This window comes from Mytilus edulis, chromosome 11 (assembly GCF_963676685.1).
Source record: "Mytilus edulis chromosome 11, xbMytEdul2.2, whole genome shotgun sequence".
NCBI lineage: Eukaryota > Metazoa > Mollusca > Bivalvia > Mytilida > Mytilidae > Mytilus > Mytilus edulis.
Genome location: NC_092354.1, coordinates 22,384,659 through 22,408,404, shown reverse-complemented (window position 1 = coordinate 22,408,404; position 23,746 = coordinate 22,384,659). Strand labels below are relative to the sequence as shown.

The window sequence follows — 23,746 nt, the reverse complement described above, 5'->3', positions numbered from 1 at the left end:
TGCGGAAAACTCGACTGGTTCCTTTCGTAGGTATGTATCGGATAAGCAATCTGTGGTACTATAAGAACTTCAATAGGGATAAGCGTATTCGTCAGACCTTTTATATAGATAGTAGCAATTTGTCAATTTCTAACCTTCTTGTTGGATTCACCGAAACCGGATATCGTTATCCCTTCTTTCCTATGTGGTATCACGTTCAATAAATCGCCCATCTCTTCAGTGATAAAGCTTCGCTGGGCTCCTTGTTCGAATAGTATATTGGCGGTGTTAAAATGTGTCTTGTCATACGTGATAGGTGCTATCGCGGTTTTCAACAATACCTGCGATCTAACCGATAATGTGGATGAATGCATGCTTGCGACTGTGGCATCGGTATCTGGTTTTGATGTACTGCTATCTTAAGACTTGGTATACAAGTGTGTTTCATTCTTTGAACAAATACTAGTATGGTGTCGTTTATTACAGTTTTTACACGTTTTATCGGATTTGCAATCGGCAACTCTGTGATTTCCTAAGCAATTGAAACATGCCTTCTTTTCATTAACAATTTGTTATCGATCTTCAATTTCCATGACATTTTTACAAGCTAATGGGGCGTGAACTCCTTGACAAATGATGCACGGCTTCTTGGTTATGTCTCTTTTTCCTTTTTGATTAGCGTAGTTGCGATTTGTACCCGTAAGGAATGCTGATGATGGTGTGCAATTTGGCTCTATATCATCACCATTTACCGACTGACCCGCTTCCATAATCGTTATCTAATGTTGAATAGCTTGCCGTAACGACGGCAAGTTCCAGTGGTCTCCTCCGTGGGCACGTACCATGTTTTCTCTTATATTCCCTGGTAGTTTATTTAATATTTTGGGCACTAAAAGGCTTCCAAACGACTCGTGAGACTCCCCTATATTTTCAAGGCCACGGATGTAGTAGTTTTCCATGCTAACGTCATATTCCTGCAATAGTTCCTCGGGACTCGGTTCCACTTTCTTCAGCAACTTTGTAAGAACTCCCCGATGTCCAGCTCGTCTGGTTTTCATCTTCGTTGTCGCGGTACTCATCTTTCGTATTCTTCTGTTTTTGACACGGCACCAATGTTTTGGACGTATCGAAAATAAAGGCGAGTAAACACAAAAGCGTCTTCAATGTTTCGTATGCTTTACTAGAGTCTAAGATATACAAGAGAGACGTCGGCAAGTGACGACGTTGTGGGCCTATTGTTACGTAAAATGGCGGTAAAACGTTAAGCAAATAAAAGAGTATAAAATACTAATCTGAAACTATAACTAATTAATTTTCTGATTTTCTCGCCGTGTTGTAGACCCATTGGTGGCTTTAAGGCGTTTTTGGGGCTTTCTGATGGGTATGTTGTCGCATTGACGCATTCCCAGTTTTTGCTCCAAATATTATTACAGTAATTAGTAGAAAACAATAACTTACAAAACGCGTTTAATGGCAACCCTTCAAACTATCCATAAACGACACTGTACTTAATAAGGAAGCATTAGACACATTTCGCTTTTATTACAAACCGTAGAGTATGAATATCAACAAAGTAGCAAATATATAAGATTTGTTGATTCTATACTTTGTAGCCCAATACAAATAAAAGGCATAATCGTTTTACCTATGATCAAATTTAACAAACCAATTATTAATGTATGAAAAATATATGAAGGAAGCGCATGAAATTGAACAAAGCTAGAAAAACAAAACAAAAAGAAAGGTAGTCGTTTTTGCACAGACACTTGAATATGTATTTCATAAACTTGCCTTGGTTCTAATTCAAATGGAAATTCAGTTTCCAGACACAAAAAGACGCAGTGATTTACACAAACAAACTTGTTTGCCAATCCGTGCATGCATGATTACGACGTGAAGATGCGGTTGTCAGTTTGCTATACAAAGCCCTCTGATCATGCCAGTACAATCTACACATACTACTTAATACAAAATGGGTACGTACCGCATTTGCGGAGAAATCTCTTTCTGTCTTACTTCCGGTCTCGTTTGTCATGAGACTATGAGTAACAATACAGCATGGGTAAGGACTAGGGACAAATAAATAAAGGCAACAGAAGTATACCGCTGTTCGAAAGTCATTAATCTATTTCGAGAAAACAAATTCAAGTTATAAACTAAAACTGAGGAAAACAACGAAATAAAAGATACACGTAAGTGCAACCAAAAACCAAAAGACAATGCAGCACACACGGAAACGAACTATAGGATAATACAGGGCTGCGCTTTAGCGCATGATACTCCCATTGCTCTTTTAACTTGTCTTTTATGCTTTAAACGAATTTATATGATCAACTAGAAATATATATACAAATCAAAAGGGATGTTACATTAATATATTCACCAAAGTTTCATAAAATCCCCCTTTTTTAAGTATAAAAATTCATTACTTAAGAAAACGTAAAATCTAAAATTTATAAAAATGGAAAGGGAGCTTGTGTCAATAGATATAAACAATTTATCAAAGTTGCATAAAATTTTGTGAAAGTGTTAGTTATTGTCCCAAAATTGGAAAATCCCCCCTTTTTTAAGCATAAAAATTCATAACATGGAAATATAAAATCTGAAATTTATAAAAATTTAAAGGGAGCTTACATCAATAGATATAAACAATTCACCAAAGTTTCATAGACATTGGTGAAAGCCTTTTTGAGTTATTGTCCGAAGTGTTGAAAATCCCCATTTTTTTATGAATAAAGCCCCATAAATCCAAAACTTAAAATCTGAAATTTATAAAAATTGAAAGGGAGCTTACATCAATAGATATAAACAATTCACCAAAGTCTCATGGACATTGGTGAAAGCCTTTTTGAGTTATTGTCCGAAGTGTTGAAAATCACCCCTTTTTTAAGCCCCATAAATCCAAAACTTAAAATCTGAAATTTAAAAAAAAACGAAAGGGAGCTTCAGTCAATAGATATAAACAATTCACTTAAGTTTCATGGAAATTGGTGAAAGTGTTTTTGAGTTATTGTCCGAAGTGTGGACGACGGACGGACGGACAGACGGACGGACGGACAACGGTATACCAAAAAACGTCCCGTCTAAAAGACGACGGGCGTATAAAAACTGCCATTCCCATTTTCCTGACTATGTACATGACAGGTCGGTTGATGAAATAGAATAATAGACACCAATGAAAAGGCAGTTGATTTGCGATATTATGATCAATCACAAAATAATGTCTGAAATGTTGTTACTAGCTTATTGTATTACCATGTTTGACCGACTAAAATCATTCAATCTTCCCATCATGTAAAACAGCCACCTAGTATAATTTCTTTCATGATAAACTCCACTGTCTTTCAAATGAATAGTTTCATCGAAAAAGGCTGTTGAAAACTAGCCAATAAAAAAAAATCGATACACAGCAATGGAATTCCCCTATATCTAATGAAATTGGACACACTTTATCTAGGAAAGTATTTGCTAAATCGGTCCCATATATTTTGTATGTCTTCATATACATGTATTTGAATACTAGTATTTAACACTCTTCGAAATTAAGTGCCACCTGTTGTCATAATTTTTCGCAAAACACATTTAACCCCTTTGTTCAATAAAAAGGGATTTTCCCAAAGTTTCAATTTGGTCAGATAATTTTTATCATATGCGTGTATTTTTTTCAAATGAATGTTTTCAATGAATAATTTAAATGTTTTCCTTTTAATTTTATTTATGGTAAATTGGAGTTCAAATTTGTGTATCGTTACTTTTGTTGGCTAGTAAACATGTAAATCAGTGTTTTGAGAATTTTATTTTAATTAGTTTATTAATTCCCTGAAAATATATTTACAATATCATATGTTAATTAAATACAGATGGTTTTTCAATATCAGAACAAGTTACTTTATTGCATTTTGTACCTAGAATAAACATAAACAGAAATATTCTTTTTTAATTTCACTTTTGTCTTTGAGGTGTTCTTTGACAGTCAACCAACGACTCATGACACTTATTTAAGCCAATAAATGTGACTTAACTGCTGTTTGTACCTTAAATAAACATAAAATTAAAACAAAAATATTCATTGATAATTTCTTTTTTGCTTTTCAGATGTCCTGTGGAACATTGATAAAGTCAGAACAAGTTATTTAATTGCAATTTATACCTGTGCATTAAACATAAACGTAACTGTCGTATTTCAGATGTTGATCGGAGTACATTCGTGACATCTCAATATTCATTGATATTTTCACTTTTGCCTTTCAGGTGACCTGTAGATCGGAGTACATTCGGGACATCTCAGTATTCATTGATATTTTCAATTTTACCTTCAAGATTTCCTGTGGATCGGAGTACATTCGTGACATCTCAGTATTCATTGATATTTTCTCTGTTGCCTTTCAGATGTCCTGTGGATCGGAGTATATTCCTGACATCTTAGTATTCATCGATATTTTCACTTTGGCCTTTCAGATGTCCTGTGGATCGGAGAACATTCGTGACATCTCAGTATTCATTGATATTTTAACTTTGCCTTTCAGATGTGCTGTGGATCGGAATACATTCGTGACATCTCAGTATTCATCGATATTTTCACTTTGGCCTTTCAGGTGTCCTGTGGATCGGAGAACATTCGTGACATCTCAGTATTCATAGATATTTTCACTTTTGTTTTTCAGATGTCCTGTGGATCGGAGTACATTCGTGACATCTCAGTATTCTTTGATACTTTTACTATTGCCTTTCAGATGTATTGTGGATCGGAGTACATTTAAGACATCTCAGTATTCGTTGATATTTTTACTTTGCCTTTCAGAGGTTCTGTGGATTGGAGTACATTCGTGACATCTCAGTATTCATTGATATTTTTACTTTTGCCTTTCAGATGTCCTGTGGATCGGAGAACATTCGTGACATCTCAGTATTCATTGATATTTTCAATTTTGCCTTCAAGATTTCCTGTGGATCGGAGTACATTCGTGAAATCTCAGTATTCATTGATATTTTCACTGTTGCCTTTCAGATGTCCTGTGGATCGGAGAATATTTGTGACATCTCAGTATTCATTGATATTTTAACTTTGCCTTTCAGATGTCCTGTCGATCGGAATACATTCGTGACATCCCAGTATTCATTGATATTTTAACTTTGCCTTTCAGATGTCCTGTGGATCGGAATACATTCGTGACATCTCAGTCAACCCACGAAACCCGATTCCATTTCCAAGATTTTGAGTATGCTGGACATCCTGATTCAATGTTTGTTCATTGTAACGCTACATTCTGTAAATCTAATGACTATTCGTCTGAATGTGAACCACAGTGCAAACATAGTAAACGGATAGGGCATCATAGAAGTGCAGTTCAAAATTTGAATGGGCCTATTGAGATATCTGACGTCGAATCAAAAATACTATTTACTGACAAAAGAGGCAAGTTTCTGTAATAAGGAGCTACCATTTGATTCGTATGGGGGGAGGCGCTGGAATGAAAAATTGTGTCCAAATTTTTTTTTAGTTGTAATCTCTGTCTTGCCTTTTTTTTTTTAGTTTATCCTGACTTTTTTTACATAAGGTGTCATCCTGCCTTTTTGTTTTACCAAGTTGCTCATCCTGCCTTTTTTTTACACAAAACTCCTGTCCTGCCTTTTTTCAAATGTCATCCTAGCCCTCCCCCCATAAAAACCCTTATGACATGTTTAAGGTGGAATATCAAAACAACAATAAATTTGTGATGTAAAACACGTGCCATAAAACGTCGTTCACAGTTCATCTATTTTGTTTTCTATAACTTAAAATAGAACCTGGGTTATTCGGCTTATCAAGCCAGGAATTTTACAGAAAATTGAGACATTTCAACACAAAATTGACGTTAAGGCATTTAAAGAAAGGATGGCTCACTTGTTTGTTAATTAAGTGCTTGCATTGCTTTTAAGAAAGAAAAAATGTGAACAACCATTACAATCGCGATAACCTCTTTATTTTGACTATTATATTTATTGTGTCTGTTTATTTAACGCATCAATGTAAAAATATCGGAAATTGATGAAACTGTCATTAAAGTGAGAGGGTTAGCGCTATAGAACCAGGTTTAATCCACCATTTTCTACATTTGAAAATGCCTGTACCAAGTCAGGAATATGACAGTTCTTGTCCATTCGTTTTTGATGCGTTTTGTTATTTGATTTTGCCATGTGATTATGGACTTTCCCAATTGATCTTCCTCTGAGTTCAGTATTTTTGTGATTTTACTTTTTATTGGTCACCTTAGTCGAGCATACCTTAGGAAGTGTGTTTGAATAGGTGTATTTTGTACTTGTTTTAACTAATATATTTATTTATTTTTTAAATGAGGAAATTATTGCAAGCCCTGTATGCAGTAATACTAAAAGGAAATGCTATAGATATTTTTTATCGACTATCCTTATGTTTAGCATTGAAACCACTATTTCTATTTCTTTTGTCCAAATCTTTAACGTAGATATAGGAAGATGTGGTGTGAGTGCCAATGAGACAACTCTCCATCCAAATAACAATTTAAAAAAGTAAACCATTATAGGTCAATGTACGGCCTTCAACATGGAGCCTTGGCTCACACCAAACAACAAGCTATAAAGGGTCCCAAAATTACTAGTGTAAAACCATTCAAACGGGAAAACCAACGGTCCAATCTATATTAAAAAACGAGAAACGAGAAACACGTATAAATTACATAAACAAACGTACACATTTACATTCTTTAAAAAGATGTATACATACTTAGTGTTTAGAAGTTACCCTCATTTTCATATAGGAAACTGTATCTCTGTTTACTTTTTCTTCCCGTAGTTTATCGTTTCGCATCAGATGTTCTTATAATCTCCTTATAGAAAAACAATCATTACCTTTATGATTTACTCTCAGATTCTACTGCAAAGGGGTATCGCCGAAACAGTGATTCATCAAATGAATCTTCGTCGAAATTTAAGCCACTATATGTAGCTGGAGTTATTATTGTTGCTGTAGCAATGATATGTGTCCTGGTTGCTCTATCGATTTATTTCAGAAGAAAGAAGATTCGAAATACATCCAGAATCGTTTGAAACTTGACAGTTTCTTAATATTTTAGGTGCAATGTGCACGTGCTTAATTTTTAAAAAGAATGATTAGGTTTTTAAAAAATCGTTTAAATTAGCAGCAGTCGGCATGCATTCGACATGTAATATACATTCATCAATTTAAAATACTCACTATTAAAAAAAAATAAGAAATCAAATGTAATGCACTCACTTTAACTATATGGATGTCTGTGTATTTTTATTAAAAATTCGCCAAATGTTAGAATTGCACTATTGAATTATGCTACTCGTTATTTAATTCTTTTGTAAATTTAATGTAATCATTTAATGGCATGTATCCATTGAAATTGTAATGATATCTGTATTTTTTTTTAAACTAAATTAGAAAACTCTTTATGCAAACTTTTATCAATTTAATATAATGTATTCATTGTCCGAGACCACAGTTATTTCGTAGTGCATTTCTTTTAGACAATAAATGAAAATTAAAAAAACTCCCACCTGCGCTTTCTCAATAATATTTTAACAGTGTATTGTACTACTTTTGGGACAAATTATATCAAATTTAAAGAAAACGTCATCGGCTCTAATTCAAAATATGGACAATTTTAAGTAAAGCGGTTTTGAAACTTTCGACAGCTTCCAAATGCTAATTTTTCACCTTTTTTAGCTGGACCAAAAACTACCTGACTTTCAAATTCATGACCCAATTTATTTTACTGTGTAATTTCATCTTCCTACTTTATATTTGAGGCATAATACACGAAACAATAAATTTGGTAGGAGTATAAAAAAAATTGGCAAAAAAAAAGTACCACATTGTCCACACTAGGGACTATATTTGTGGTCAACGAAAAATCAAAGGACGATTACTGTGTACTCGGACATTCAATACGTATCCAATACGATTTGTCATTATTCAAATCTTAAAGATTAAATTTAAGTATTTATGAGAGTTATATTGATTTCTATAAATTGTTTTTAAATCACCAGCATTCAAAAAAATGTTCCAATTGCACTATAAATATATATGATTTAGAAATGGAAATACGCATTATTTAAATCTTTATTAATCTTTGTAACATATTCATCAAATTGAGTAAAATGCTAATTTATTTATTATCAATAAAACGTATGTGTAATTTAAAATCTTGATTTTTTTTTATTCATTAATCGAATAAATTTAGTTTTGTCTTTCAGTTAGGAGGTCTTGGAATAAATGGTATAAGTTGCGTTGATGTGGTGATATATCTTAAAACTCGTAGATTTAGAGTGTGTTTTTATTACTTTTCCTTGGTAGTTACAAATGTATAAGGTTTACTATGCAATAGAATATTTGATTAGTTACTATGTCGATTGTGTTGTTGCTTTTATTTCCGATAGTTAAATATAGTTTTGTAGTTTTTCTGTTCGAAGTGTATAAATTTATATTTGAGTTCAGTAAAGCATGGTTTCTTTTTCTAAACGAGGGCTGATCTCTAAGATTCAAGTTCCTTCTTCAATTTCTATCGCATCAGTTCGACACCGCTACGTTACCTAAAAAATGGATGATTAGCTCTGTAATATCCTGGATAATTCTTTTTGTATACTTTCTGTAAAAATTGAAGGTATTTTGGTCCTTCATTGCGTGATGGAGGACCTTTGTTATAAGTCAGCCTGAACATGCAAGCGAGTTAAGTATGTAATAAGATGTATATGTCAGCCAAATATGATGGAGCAGAGGGAATATTACTGATGAGAAATGAAAAATTTCAACAAACCAAGTTTGTCATAGATTCTTAAATCAAAGCATTATTTTGCAGAAGATGGGCGAGACATGACAAAAGGACATTTAAACTCATAAACCAGAATATATGCTGACAATGCCATGGCTAAAACATTAACAAAAAATAACCAAGGTACACAAACATCAACATAAAAACTGACGATTAATTAAAACAAAGTCCATCATGAATAAATGGATGATTACAGGTGCATATGAAGGGTAGGAATCCCATGTTCATATGTGTCAACCGTTGATTATGTAAGTGCAAATCTAGTTATAACCTAATTCTAAGGTCATATTTAAAGGAAAGGGAACGGTGTTGTTGTTAAACAAATCAGTCGTCAATTGTAAAATATATATTCAATGGGGGTGTTCTTAATCTCTGGTACACTGAGATATATGAGATGTAAGCAATTTGTAAAATCTAGTTATTGAGTAAAAATTGATATATCTGAAAAGGAAATAAAGAACTTTGCATGATGTTATTGCTATTCTTTTTGAGAAAGTTCTTTATGCATTATAATTCATATAAATAGAAAGACATGGCGATCAAAAGGTTTGCTCAGTTAGTACTCATGGACATACCAATTGTCTACTGAATCAGAAATCTTCCTATATCAATAATATAAAGGTTGTCATTCAAACCATTCAGCCGATTGATGATATTGTCTTTGGTGAATTTCTACTCGGAATCAACATGGTTCAAAATCAGTTTTCATTACACCAGATAATGATTTTGTAGAAAAGGCTTGGCGTAATGAGACGAAGAATTAATAGCAAGGTTAATAATAGCGTAAGTTTTCGAAAATTCAAACGTTTTGAAAATAGTTCAAACTTTTAATGATTATGTCGATATATGTAACGTAGATCTGTATAGTTTTTTTTTATTGAGTTTTAAAAAACGGAAACTTTTGTTTTTTAAATTATATAAAAAAAAACATGTAATATCAAGTGTCATAGATAGGATATAAAACCAGCAGTAATTGAAATTTCCTCAGTCACTTGTTCCGTTAAATAAATATTCTACAAAATCCATTTATGGATTAGTTATGGGAAGGCATACAAGCGCATGAGCGTTGTAACTGGGAACATACCTTTCGTACCTCCTGTCTTATTTTTACTTGACTGCTTATCATGAATTATCAAACACTACATACTTTTATCGAATACTGTTTATTGCTCAATTGAATTTTATCAAAAGAAAAATTTCAAAACCGCTAACAGAAACTATATTTATTAATTATCGCTAGTTTGAAATTAATCACAAAAGTTAATGGTCATGCCTACGAATGATTAAAATTGACCAACTTATTCACACTCTAATTAAGAAGTAGACGATAATTCATTTATTTTTAATTCCCTCTTCTGTATCTGGTCGATATGAATAGGATATTATATTTGTGGACATGTCCCCTATTCATATTTCTAAATCAAATATCACTTGTCAAATTTTAAATAGTAGGAATATACAAAGAAGAACAGCTTTGTAAATATTGGTAACCCAATATTAAATGATATACACATCAAACCGTAAAGTATTTTAATTTAACTTTACCGATATACCTATTATTCTTTTGAAAGACACATTTAAAATTATCAAGATTAGAAATGTATAGGAGATAATATAACATACAATTACACGTCTTTTAATATTATAAATAAACCGTATACTTAAGGTAATCAATTCATATTAAATGAACAATTTAAATGCCTCACTTGATACGTAAAATGTTCGATGCTGTAAATTAAAAGAAGAATATACCGACAAAAAATAATTGATAGCAAGTAAGTTATGATATTGAATAATATTCTGTTTAACTAATCAAAGTGAAGCTAATATCTGCTATTATTGTATCTAATATTATTTTTGAATAATTTGATTGACTTATACCGAGTCACGTGTCACAGTTTAATTTCAATGTTTTTTTTCACAAATTTACAGGAACGAACAATAACAGGTACCCCCGACAAAATGGTGCTTCCAACGAAAAATCATGTTATTTCCCAAATGGATTAACCCCGATAGATTGAAACCCCATCGAACAAACCTACTATTTCCCAGTAAATATCCCTTGTCGTACCTCAACTATCACGAGTTAACTCCCTTTAAGTATGACGTCACTTAATGTCAAATAACAAAAAAAAACAAATATGACAACGGCCAGGTTTTAAGCTCGTTAAGTGACGAAGAAACAAAATCAAACAAGGCTTGGAAATTTATCTAGTGCCGACGATATCTCTTGTAAACGGCCCTTTTAAGGGTCATCAATTTGTTTACAAAAAGTATTTGCTGTACATACGAAAAATGTTAATAGACACAAAACAGTTTTCTAACATCTAGATGTAGGCAAGAATTGTATATTATTCATGAGATATTTTTTGGCTGTTTTCTTGTTAAAATGAGGCATGTTTATAGATGTCAGACCACCAATTACTCCCTCTAATTTAGAACGTATGTGAAAGTAGGTTTTAGTTTGTAACCCGGATTTAGTTTTTTCTCAATCGATTTATGAATTTCGAACAGCGGAATACTACTGCTGCCTTTATTCAATTTTTTTGTTGAATTTATCAGTCTAGGTACATTGTAGTTATAGATGGATATAGAGGGCAGAAAGTTATATTTCCGGCTGTTGACATTATCACTTGGGCCAGCAATGGACGTTCTTCATTTATATTTCGAAACGAAAGTTCTAAATGGTTTGGAATTTTATATGTTTTTAAATCAACACAAGCATGTTTTATTTCATCAATTCATTCCGAAAATACCGTGTTGCGAATGTAAAAAACTATCTCTAGCAGCGTCAAATAAACGTGGAAACATGAATAACAATCAATTCAATACACTATACGAACCCAAAGGCCAGATAGCAACCGCGCATGAGCACAAAGATTGTAAAGGCGATATTAAAGAATACTGTCTTTGTCAGTATACTGTTAAACAGCAAACGAGCGTGGATTGTATGGATATTTCATTGATGTATGTTGTAATAAGGACGTGTTGTCCAGTTGGCAGCATTCCAGGAGACCCAAATTGGCTGACAAAAATTAAAGATATAAGAAATGCTCTCGTCCATCATGGTACCTGTAGTATGGAGATAAATGAATTTGAAAGTCTATGGAAAGCTCTGGGGGATAATGTACTAAATTATGCCGGTGTAGTAGCTTTAACACACAAAAAGAAAGTCAAGACGGAGATACAAAAACTAAAAGAAGAAACGTCACTCGACCATTTGAAAGAAGTCGTTAAACATTCCAGTGAAAATATACAAGAGGTACTACCTTTATGTTGCCCAATATCGATTAAAATATTGTATGGTAGTTAAAATGCAATATTTGATGGAATTTGATGCGACTTTAATATAAGTGAGAAGTTTAGCTAGCTATAAAGTTAGGTTTAATCTACCATTTTCTACTTTAGAAAATACCTGCACCAAGTCAGTAATGTGGCATGTGTTGTCTATTCGTTTGATATGTTTGAGCTTTTGATTTTGCGATTTGATAAGGAACTTTCCGTTTTGAATTTTCCATGGATTCAGTATTTTGGTGATTTTACTTTTATATATATGCTAGTAATAACCCCTTTTTTCGGTGAAATATTATCGAAAGGAAATAAATATTAAAAGTAAAACACAAAAATACTGAACTCTGAGGAAAATTCAAAAAGGAAAGTCTTAAATCAAATGGAAAAATCAAAAGTTCAAACACATCAAACGAATGGATAACACCTTGAATAAAATTTGATCTAAGATATTAAATACCGTCAATGATCCGTGTCGCTTCCAACTAACATAATTCCCATTCTAATGCAATAACGTTTGTAACGTTCATTTTGATTGGATAACGTCACTTTTTTACATGGCATCAATTGATAATTGATGCTATGGGACGTACGCACAAGCGCAGACGGCATATGACAGATTTTAATTACATGTTTTAACGTTGTTTTCTGTCAGTGTCATTAGAATGGAGCTAACGCGTCGCCAGTAAACTTAATTTGCGACCATCAAATCCCCAATTGATGCCGTCGGAGCTTAAAATACAATACAGTTATCTCCTAATTGTCCTCTGACACATAACAGCAACCCAAATGTACGCTATACCCATACATATAACATCATACTCGTTTTGTAAGGAAGTATACACAATCTGTACACATTTTCTGAATTACATAATGAACAAGCTGTTTACTGAATATATGATGTATCCCCTTTCTTAATAATATTCGTTATTCCTCGGATTGATTCGATTTTTTCACACATGCATACGTTTATTAGGGGTATTATATGTTGTTTAATTTTTATTTTTTTTTCAGGTTCTTTTATCAAAAATAGAACAGACAAAAAACCAATACTCAATAGATTTAGGTATTGTATCTCTTTATTTATTTAATAATATGGGGTATCCGGGGGGGGAGTAGTAATAAATGAAGCTTTGACGTAGAATGAACGGAAGAAAAACAAATCCAATTATAGATGCATCAAACAATATAACAAAACATAAAGAAAAAAATTAGGAACACCTACCAAATTCGCAATGTATGTAGATGCTTTTTGATTGATATTCTCAACAAGCAATCTGATAAAAATATAATTTCAGATAGTTTCATGCTAAAGCTTTCATTGGTGGATTTATAGATATAAAAAGATGTGGTATGAGTGCCAATGACACAACTCTCCATTCAAGTCACAATTTATAAAAGTAAACCATTATAGGTCTAGGTACGGTCTTCATCACGGAGCATACATTCACACCGAACAGCAAGCTATAAATGGCCACAAAAATTACAAGCGTAAAAGCATTCAAACGGGAATCTATATAAAAAACTAAAAACGAGAAATGCTCATGAACCCCATAAACTAACTACAACCACTGAACATCAGATTCCTGACTAAGGACAGGTGCAAAACAGTTGCAGCGGGATTAAACTTTTTGATGGTATCAAACCTGCACCCGTTTCTGAAACAGAAGAATTTTTAATAGTGTTATGAATATTCAAAACAAACCTTTCTTGAACGAAACTGACAACTTTATATGAAAATGAGAAATATCAAGAAATAACAAGAGATAATAAAGGATAACAGCACTATAAAAGATTTTTTTTCCAAATTGTGCTTTACACTGCATACATATCAAAGAGGGTTTGTAAATTCTCCTACCTAAATATCTAAGGAAGTATGCATTCAATTTCTCGAATCATTTGCTCATATAATATTCATTTAACATGACCTGTTGAAGTTGTAGGTTTGTAAGAAAGAATTCACAATTAAAAAAGAAAGAACACGGACTTAGGGGTCATCCATAATTGTCAACCATTTTCCAAAGTGTACAAAACGTACACTTTTTCAGACCCCCCACCCTCCCTCAAAAAGTGTACATCAACCATTTTCAGATTTCAAGAGAAGAATCAGTCATTCTCAATAAAAAGAAGATCCTGTCTATTATATTTTAGTTTAATATAGAAATTTGCATTGAAAAAAAACTAAAACATATCTGACTGTTTTATTTGATGACATCTATGATGCTTGTGTTTTGTCAGAATAAAGAGTACAAAAATTAGTGTTTCCCCTATCACACAGTGGGAATGGTAACTCCAATAAAAAAAAGGGCACCTAGAGCATGCAAAAGATTATCAAAAGGGCACAAAAATTATGCTAAGAATCAAAGAAAGGGAAATGCATGGTTATGGACTGACAGTTGTTGCTGGAATCAGAGCTCAAGACAGTAATCAATAAAAGTGTAATGTTTTAAAACATTTTGAGTTTTTAATTTTCCCGCCTGTATTTCTATTTAAAAGGTCCCTGTAAATATGCCATTCATGGCACTATTATCGTTTATGTATATACATGTATACTGTAACGTGTACATATATTGGATATTTCTTAAGTTAAGGTTAAACTTCATATGGAGGTGCTCCTAATTAAAGGAGGCTTATACTAAGAAAAAATCAGTTTACTTCCGGTTTACTATTTTGGAAATTAATCGAAGGACCAGTTTAAAATCTTTTCACAAAATGACGTCTTGTCAAAATCAAAACATTCAAAGAATTTAGCATGTTAGTGTTTCCATCAATTTTGTTTATTAAATAGAGTAAAACGATATCGATCAATAATAAAGCAGGTGAAATTGACAATCAGGTGTACTGAGAAATGCATGCAAACTTTTTGTTTAAATAATTTTACTAGTTCATATTTTTGAAAGATTTAGTTTTCATATGATAATGATTTGATCTTGTAATCATTCAATCCCGATTGAGTAGAATTATGATATCAAAATCAATATCATCAAGTGAAAATAATAAAGAAGAAATAAGAAGAGAAACACACCCAAGCCAATTTTCGATTTTATAAATCGACTTTCCCGACGGAAACGATATAAATTCCGGAAATAAAAAAAAAAGCGTACGGTAAAAATGTTGATTTTTTAACCCCCTCCCCCCAAGTGTACGTTTTGTACACTTTGGAAAATGGTTGACAATTATGGATGACCCCTTATTGTAACGACTTGTAAAATAAAATACAACATATTAAAATGAATTGCTGATAAAGCAGAATTATATTTTTGATGTTGCATAATTGGAAAATAACATTTATAATTTTTATCCAGGTAGAGTAGAAAGAAATTTGCAAGAAATAAAAGCGATGTTGAATACGATTGTGCAGATTCCGCAAATTAAAGGTAGGTCTATTAATTTCACCCGTTTAAACTAGTTTTAGATGTAAGGTAATGCTTTGGATGGATACACAGATTTTATAGTTTCACCATAGTGAACATTTCATTCATTGCTGTCTACGATTATTATTAGCTACCATTGGCTATATAAACAGATGTATGTTTTATATTGTACTCTACGTAATTTTGAATGGAACAATATCGAAATAAGGATATTAATGTGAATCTTGCTAATATTTAAGTTAAAATTTATTCTATGAAATATGAGTCTGAATAATTTGAAACACGACCCTTTCAGAAAACAAGTTTGTATAGCTATAAATGTTGTACTGATATTTTCTAAATGTAGATAAAGGTATCACAGACATGGTGAATGCAAACTGTCGAGTAGATGACCCAGAATTTGATGCAGAAATTATGGCAGCAAATAATCTAAACCAACCAAATAGTACCAATGAAGAATTTGCGATAAAATCTATTGAGAACAAATGTGTATTTCTAGCTCTCGAGGTCTCAAGACTAGTACTGACTAGTAAAGAAGCATTAGAGTTTGCAGTAAATAATCTGATTAAAAAGATAATTAAGACTGGAAATATTGATACAAAAATTAAAAGAACAGTTAAAATGGAGTTGATCATTAAAGGCCAGATTACAAAAGGTATAGGCGTCTGGCGTACTAAATTATAATCCTGGTACCTTTGATAACTATAGGACAACTATCACATTAACGACCTATGACTATTCAAATCATTTTTGGTGACATAAGATTTCTATCAACTTGGTTGGTGATTTACTGCAGACGAAACGTTAACTAGAGTACAATCATCAACGTAATCCATTGGCAATTTTTTTTAGATATAAAAATATAATTTACTTTTATAGGTATCACTTCTTATGATTAACTAAACTTTTTTTTGGTCAATCAGCTCATAAACATAATTTGTCATGTGACCGTGACGTCATCAAAGGTAAACAAGAGTAGTGGCATTAATGTAATTTCAAGGAACATTTCTTTTCAGAAAAATAAAATTTGTAACCAGTTTTTCTTTGGTTTAATTTTTGAAAACTATGGCAAATAAAGAAAACATTTGGTTTGTTTATCATAAAAAAAAACATTTATCAAGTGTAATTAATTAGAATTGATTGATAATATGTCAATGTGTTAAATGCATGTGACATGTGTACATTTTGGAATTAAATTGTAGATGAGTTGCTAGTTATATCTTCTGTGCTATCGCCGGACTGGGAAAGACAGGAAACGGTTCTTAATCACTTTGATTTGTATACAAGAAGACTGAAAAGAGGTAAAAAGTAAAAATCACAAAAATACTGATCAAATGGCAAAATCAAATGATAAAACCCATCAAACAAATTGAAAACAACTGTCATATTCCTGCCTTAGTACAGACATTTTAAAATGTAGGAAATAGAAGAATGAACCTGGTTTTATAGCGCCAAACCTCTCACTTTCATAACAATCACATCAAATTCCATTATATTTACAACGTGGCGTGAAAAACCAGAAATGATAGGTAAAATTGTCAAAATAGTGGTATAGCAGTCATCACCGTGACACAATATCAATTAAAACAAAAACAAACAAATATTCTACAAAAAAGCACAAAAAAAGCTACAATCAAATTTTACAACCACATTCATTCCTGACTTATATATGTATTTTAAATCAACCTATAAAGGATTGAAATATTTGAAGTACTGTGACTGAAAGGAAATTTTTACATCAACTCTATGGTACGCGTGTTTGACATGAGAGTGTAAACGTCACACAGGAAGAGATATAAAACAATTTGATGTTCAAAGTGTTTTCAAAATTACAATTTTAATCTAATGTTCTGAAATATACTTTGGGGTAACACTTTCAATAAAAAAAAGATACACGATGAATTATAAAAAATGTTAATGCTTAAAGTTATCTTTCCAAACTTCTATACTAGTGAAATTACGGGATATCTTTAATTTAGTATCGAAAACAGTAGAATAACGAAAATACTACTTTATTTGACATAACTTTGTGTTAAACAGGTGAACTTGAAGAGGATGAGGCATCATCTATAAACTTTGAATGTGACACAAACAAAATGTCCTGTACCCAATGCAATGCTCTTTTAACATGTCAAAGCTGTAGTTCAAAAGACTTGAAAATATCATCATTGGAGAAGGAGATATCATTCTTGAGACCTAGTAAGTAATTCACAAAACAGAACTGTGAAGATCATGAAAAAAAAATATATATAAGAACTTCTATTTCAATACATTGATTTTATTTCAAATCGTGGTTTCCAACAAAGTCAAAGCATGGGTTTAGTAAATTAAGTAGAAAAAAAATAACAAATGCTTTTCCAAATTTATATGTTTTGTTACTATATCGATATTGACGATTCGAACTTTAATCGAGCAAGATTTATGGTCCTAAAATTTCATTTATTATAACTCTATGTAGTAAAGAACAACTGTTTTTTTTTTATAAATATAAGTATTTGTGAAACAAGAGAAATCAATTGCTCACACTACAATACAGACTTATATTTATCAGTCAATATATACCCATTGGCCGGATTATCTTATGTAGTGTCCTACAAAATCTAAAATTTCAGTTTGTATCAAGATTATTGGGAAAAAGTGGTGAGGATAATTCATTTGAAATAAAAATTTAATAACTGAATGAGTGATAGCAATCTGGCAAAATTTGTATCATTTCATTGATTTGTTTACTTTGTAGGACTGAGAAGACAAGAGTCACTAATTTCGTGAGCATTTAACAATAAAGAATTGAATGCTTCTTTTTGTAGATTTATTTTGGTGTGAAATCATTGACCGAAGTACACTTTGTATGAAGCGCGGAATGTGCGCACGGTCAACGCTTTTACAGCCCTATGAAGTTACAAAAAGCAGCATTTATTACTTATAACTACATTTGTAAGCTAGGATCATGCAAACACGAATTTTATCATTTTTTTTTTAATTCACCTGGGACCTTGTGTGATCATGAATGATAAGTTTTATTGTGTAATGCCATTGTTTAAGGAATAACACGTGATGTGCAGTTAGCCATTCAGAATAACGTATTATAATGAAACATACATCTAATGTAATTATTTAAAGATGAAGGTCTGCGTTAATAATTTGTTCACTTTATTTACCACAACACAAAGATATGTTGACTTTTAGTTTAAGATAAAAACGAAGTAGACATCACTATTTTAAGACCTCAATGGTGTGTCTTTATTCATTAGGCATTTGGTAAGGTTATACTCATTTCAAACTTTTTTTCTTCCGACTTTTCTATTCATGCTGTTGCACTGATGTCCTATTAGCCGGACAGTTGATCGCCTAAAAGCATGTACTTTTAATACATAACAATGATGGAAAATCATTTAACTGTGTGCATTGTCATCCTCTGTCTCCATACCAAATCTTATTTATATCAATAACAATCATCGAAATAGATTTTGTTCAGGTTTATCGGTCGACTTTTACAATACACCTTTCAGTTCTCAACCGCTAGCTTTAAATGTTGATTCGCTTTGATGAAGTGCACCAATCATGCCTCATAGCAAAACATTTCCATTTCAGTTGTCAGTCTTGTCTGGATAAGGAGAAACCTGCCTTTTACGGTTGTAAAGAATGCGATAAGTACATGTGTGAACAGTGTAATGCAAAACACAACACTGATGCAGCTTTTATAGACCATAAAACCAAGTACATTGATCCACTTAAATATAAAGTGAAAGATACATATAAAATCCGTGGAATTAAAATTCAAGACATCAAAATGTTAAATGATGAACTATTGGTTGTTGCTGATGGCAAGGGAAACAAATTAATCGCGTGCCGAATAGATGGAAGCGACCGAATGGAAACAATGTTACCTATGAAACCGTTCCGAATGGCAGCCACGGACGTAGAAACAATTGCTGTTTCGTTTGGCTCCGAAATGAAAGTGGGACTTATAAACGTCACATCAGGAGAATCAATAGATGAATTTGACCTACATGCGTCATGTTTTGCAATAGCATATAATAATTTGCAGTTATTCGTGAGTTGTCAAGAGAAAACCGAAGTTATAAGTGACAGTGAACATACCGTTCATGTTATAAGCATACACACCGGAGTAGTACATTATAAAATTAACCTCGGCGACTTTACTCCAGAAAACATGCTCGTAGGAGTTGACTCTCGTATGTACTTTACTTATTATGGAAACAAGTGCATATGCACTGAAGAAACCGGAAGTAAGATATTTGACGTAGATGAAGACAATATGAGGGGCCCTTGGGGTATGACATTTGACGACAACGATGGCGTTTTAATCGTGTGTAATAAGTCTAAAAACGTGCATAGAATACGCACTGATGGTAATGAACGCACAGTCTTGTTCAGGTTTCCATCATATATTAAAGCAACTAGATCAAGTGCATATATATGCTGTGAAAATATATCAGGATCTATTATTATAGGACGTGGAAATAGATTTGCAGTTTTTACAAGACAGTGAAATCAAGTTATTTTTATAAAAGATAAAAAAAAAAAAAAGCATTTTAAGTTTTGTTTGTCTATAAAACTAACAGCATTTGATGTTGTCAACAATCTATAATAACCGATTCCCTAAATGCTTTTAAAAAGGCAGCGGAAATAAATCAAATCAAATACTTTATTGTCATATAAACTTTACAGTTTGTGACCAACATATATTAACACAATAAACACAATAAACAAATATACATACATATTAAACATACACAATAACAACAGCGTCAAAATTTATAACAACAAACAGGCTGTTAAGAGTCCCCTGCCCTCAGTTCTAATGACTTTTTCAAGAAGGATCCTAACTTATTTGTTTGTAAAGGCGATGATGGATTTAGTAAATAATGAATTTTTTCTTCTTCATTTAAGTTATTAAAATTATTATTTTCAGTACATATGTGATGAAAAAAGTCATTTCTCAGAGTTTTATTATATTCACAATAGAGTAAAAAATGTTTCTCATCCTCTAGTATGTTACATTAATGGCAAAGTCGTTCCTCTCTTGGGATTTTACAATATCTCCCCTTTTCAATCAAGAGGGAGTGATCACTTATTCTAAAGGAGTATGTTCGGTAAGGTCCTAAAATGGCCCCCATTTTTTAGCGTCAATTTCAAATTCGGATTTATTGACCAATATCACAATAAATTATAGCTTATACAGTGACTAGATAGGAAATAAGCCATTTTGTTGAAAATTTTACGTTTTTGCATTTCATTATGACGTCACAAGTTGTACTCATATTGATTTTTCACGAAAAAATCAATGAAAATGGGTAAATTTCCCATAGATTATTAGACAGGAAACATAGAGCGCATACGTCGACAACAAAGATCTTTTAATATAATGTTTGTGAAGACATTTCACATGTTTTATTTGAATATTAAGTTTACGCCTGCGCTCTATCTTTCCTGGTCCTTAAATTGGTTGAAATCTAGCTGTTTTTGTCAAATTTCACCAAAGCCCTTTATTTTGACCTATTTGGGATGTAAAAATCAACGTGTTAGAATAAAATTTTGACAAAAACAGTTCTGTTAAACTTTCTCACATATCTTTAAGGCAACTTAAAACATTTATTGTCTTTTTACTATGAACTTTATAATTGGGGCCAAATATGGCCCTTACCGAACTTACTCCTTTAGTGATTAATCTCCTTATCTGAAAATTAGATGTATTTAGATAAAATTCTAGTTTGTAATCCTTTAAAGTTTTTTATAAAGAAAAAATTTACTTTTATAATCAATGTTTTGAAATTTAGTTTGAATTAAATCTTCATATCTATTTTTCATTTTTAACTTTATATCGTTTTTTATTTTATTTACATTTTTTATGTCCTTACAAGTAAGAATATTAAGGTCAACATTAGTCTCTTTAACAATATTTTTTGCATATGTATACCATGAGTAAGTTCCTGTCAAATCTAGAGACTGTGCCAGAGAAAAAGCTTCCTTTATCAATGGATTAATATTATTATTATATAGTCTCCCTAATTCAACTCTTGCTCCTAAATTAGATGCATATTTTCTTACTCCTAGAGTAGATTTACAAAATTTATGATGCATATTTTCAATAGGGGTTTTGTCTATACGATCAAGTTGGTTAATTTCTTTTCCTGAAGTTCAGGCTCTGCTTTTGGCTCGATGAAAAGAAATATTTGTATCCAAATATGTTACTTCTGAATTATATGTCATAATTGGTTTTACCAAAGAATCAAAAAGATTATTTGCTACTTTTATAGGTAGATTATTCAATGATTCAGTATAGGATTTTATTCAAAAAAATACTTTTTTTGCCTTTTTTGTCAGCTCTAAAGTACTTTGTGATAAATTTCCATTACATTTTATCAACATTCCCAAAGATGAATATTCTGTTACACACTCTATGGTATTATTCTCATAGTAAATATGTGATGTTTCACTATTATGTTTTGACTGACTAAAAATCATGGATTTAGTTTTGTTTGTATTCAAAGAGAGTTGCCATTTGTTACAATATAATTTAACATTATTTAAACTGTTTTGAAGACCCTCTTTTGATTCTGACAGTATTAAAAGATCATCCGCAAAAAGAAGGCATCCCACCTTACTATTTATAAGCTTAATGGGACTTAAATCATTTCCCTCAAAAAGTTTTACACTATCATTTATAAAGACATTGAATGAAGTGGGGCTTAGTGTGTCTTCTTGTTTAACCCCTCTAGCAATATTAAAATATTCTGATACATAATCTTTATATTATAAAGATGATTTAGTATTTATGTATTGTTGTTTGATAACTCTATAAAAAGACCTGCCAACTCCCACTTTACATAATTTATAAAGCAAAGCAGTTCTCCATACTGAATCAAAAGCCTTTTTCAGATCTATGACGCAGGCATAAATCTTTTTTTTTTCTCTTTATGTAAATATTTAAACTGAATATTCCTTTGGTATCTTTCGCATACTTTTGTCCATACTTAGTAGAATTTTTTAAGTGTTGCTTCCCTGTGCACTTTCGTGGTACGTAATTCCTTAATTAGTTCTAGGTGGTAACTTTTTATCATTATTGCGATTCATTTGTTGTTTTGAACATTAATCAAGCCGTTAAATTTCACGTCCGCATTGTCTTACAATTTTGAGATCGATGCCGTTTAAAGCTTACTTTAAGGTTGGACTTTGAACGTACTGTGACGTATAGTTGCTTATATATACGTCACATTTTTAGTTTGAAATGTAAAACGTAACCGTAATATAATTGTAATATAAAATAATTGAAGTCGTGAAAAGTCAAAAACAAATACACAAATACAGATATAGGTATAGATTGTTTTTTAAAAAAAAAAATCATTGACATTTACACCACATCTTCTTATAAATTTATGTAATTGTTAATTTAATCTCTCAAACTTTTATAGTTTGAAAATCTTAAACAAAACCGTAATATCACTCCTTTTTAGTATATATAAAATAATTCGAGAAAAAAATCAGATGCAAAATAATAGAACTAATACAAGATGAGATGGTTTATCGTTATCAATCGAAACACATGTTTATGTACATTTGTATTTGTTGGATTTGATTCATAATGATCAATACATTTTTGACTAGCTGGTATAAAATATGAAGTATGAAGTTTATCACCAGTACGAGTTCTTATGTGTCTCTTTCAACTTTGATTCTGACTAAGTCATTTTCCACACTTTACATCACGATTTTTATCACCAGAGTGTGTTGCCATATGTGCACCCATATTGAATTTCGTAATAAAACTTTTACCGCATGCAACACATTTATGAAGTGAAACACCAGTATCCAATCTCATGTGTATCTGAAAGTGATGACTCCGAGTAAATCCTCTAATTTATCACTGCATACGTCACTTTTATAGGCTTTAACATAAGTGTGTGTTCTGCTGATATTGTTTTTTACACAATACTAAATCAAAGGAACAACAATCAAACTGAATATAGACCAGGTGTTCACATTGCATTAGCATTTTACTATCTAATCTTTTTATTTGATTTGATTTTAATTTTTTGGTATTTTAACGCCACTTTTAAGTACCACATTTATGCTATTTCGTGGTGGCCAGTTTTATTGGTGGAGGAAGCCGGAGTGGCCGGAGAAAACCACTCTCTATTTTCTTCTATTCTCGGGTTTTGTCATAATTATCAAACCTTTAAAAAAATTAGTAGGTCGAAATTTCATCAACTTATGTTATCATCACTAGAACAGAGAGGAGAATTGAATATTGTCATACCCAAGCGT

At 31.8% G+C, this 23,746-nt stretch overlaps 1 protein-coding gene and 1 long non-coding RNA gene across 2 annotated transcripts; both read left to right on the top strand.

Annotated features, from left to right (window-relative positions):
• The first annotated feature begins 1,855 nt into the window (after nucleotides 1–1,855).
• LOC139494701 (uncharacterized) lies at nucleotides 1,856–8,171 on the top strand. Its single transcript, XR_011657116.1, has 3 exons — nucleotides 1,856–1,955; nucleotides 5,124–5,395; nucleotides 6,866–8,171. It is a non-coding gene; the product is annotated as an uncharacterized lncRNA (long non-coding RNA).
• A 3,208-nt stretch (nucleotides 8,172–11,379) lies between these two features.
• On the top strand, nucleotides 11,380–19,970 carry LOC139494082 (uncharacterized). Its single transcript, XM_071282254.1, has 8 exons — nucleotides 11,380–12,057; nucleotides 13,098–13,149; nucleotides 15,389–15,460; nucleotides 15,804–16,112; nucleotides 16,660–16,758; nucleotides 17,498–17,656; nucleotides 18,195–18,222; nucleotides 19,049–19,970. Exons 1-8 carry the CDS (start codon nucleotides 11,380–11,382, stop codon nucleotides 19,968–19,970), a joined length of 2,319 nt encoding a protein of 772 aa, XP_071138355.1.
• Nucleotides 19,971–23,746: the final 3,776 nt, after the last annotated feature.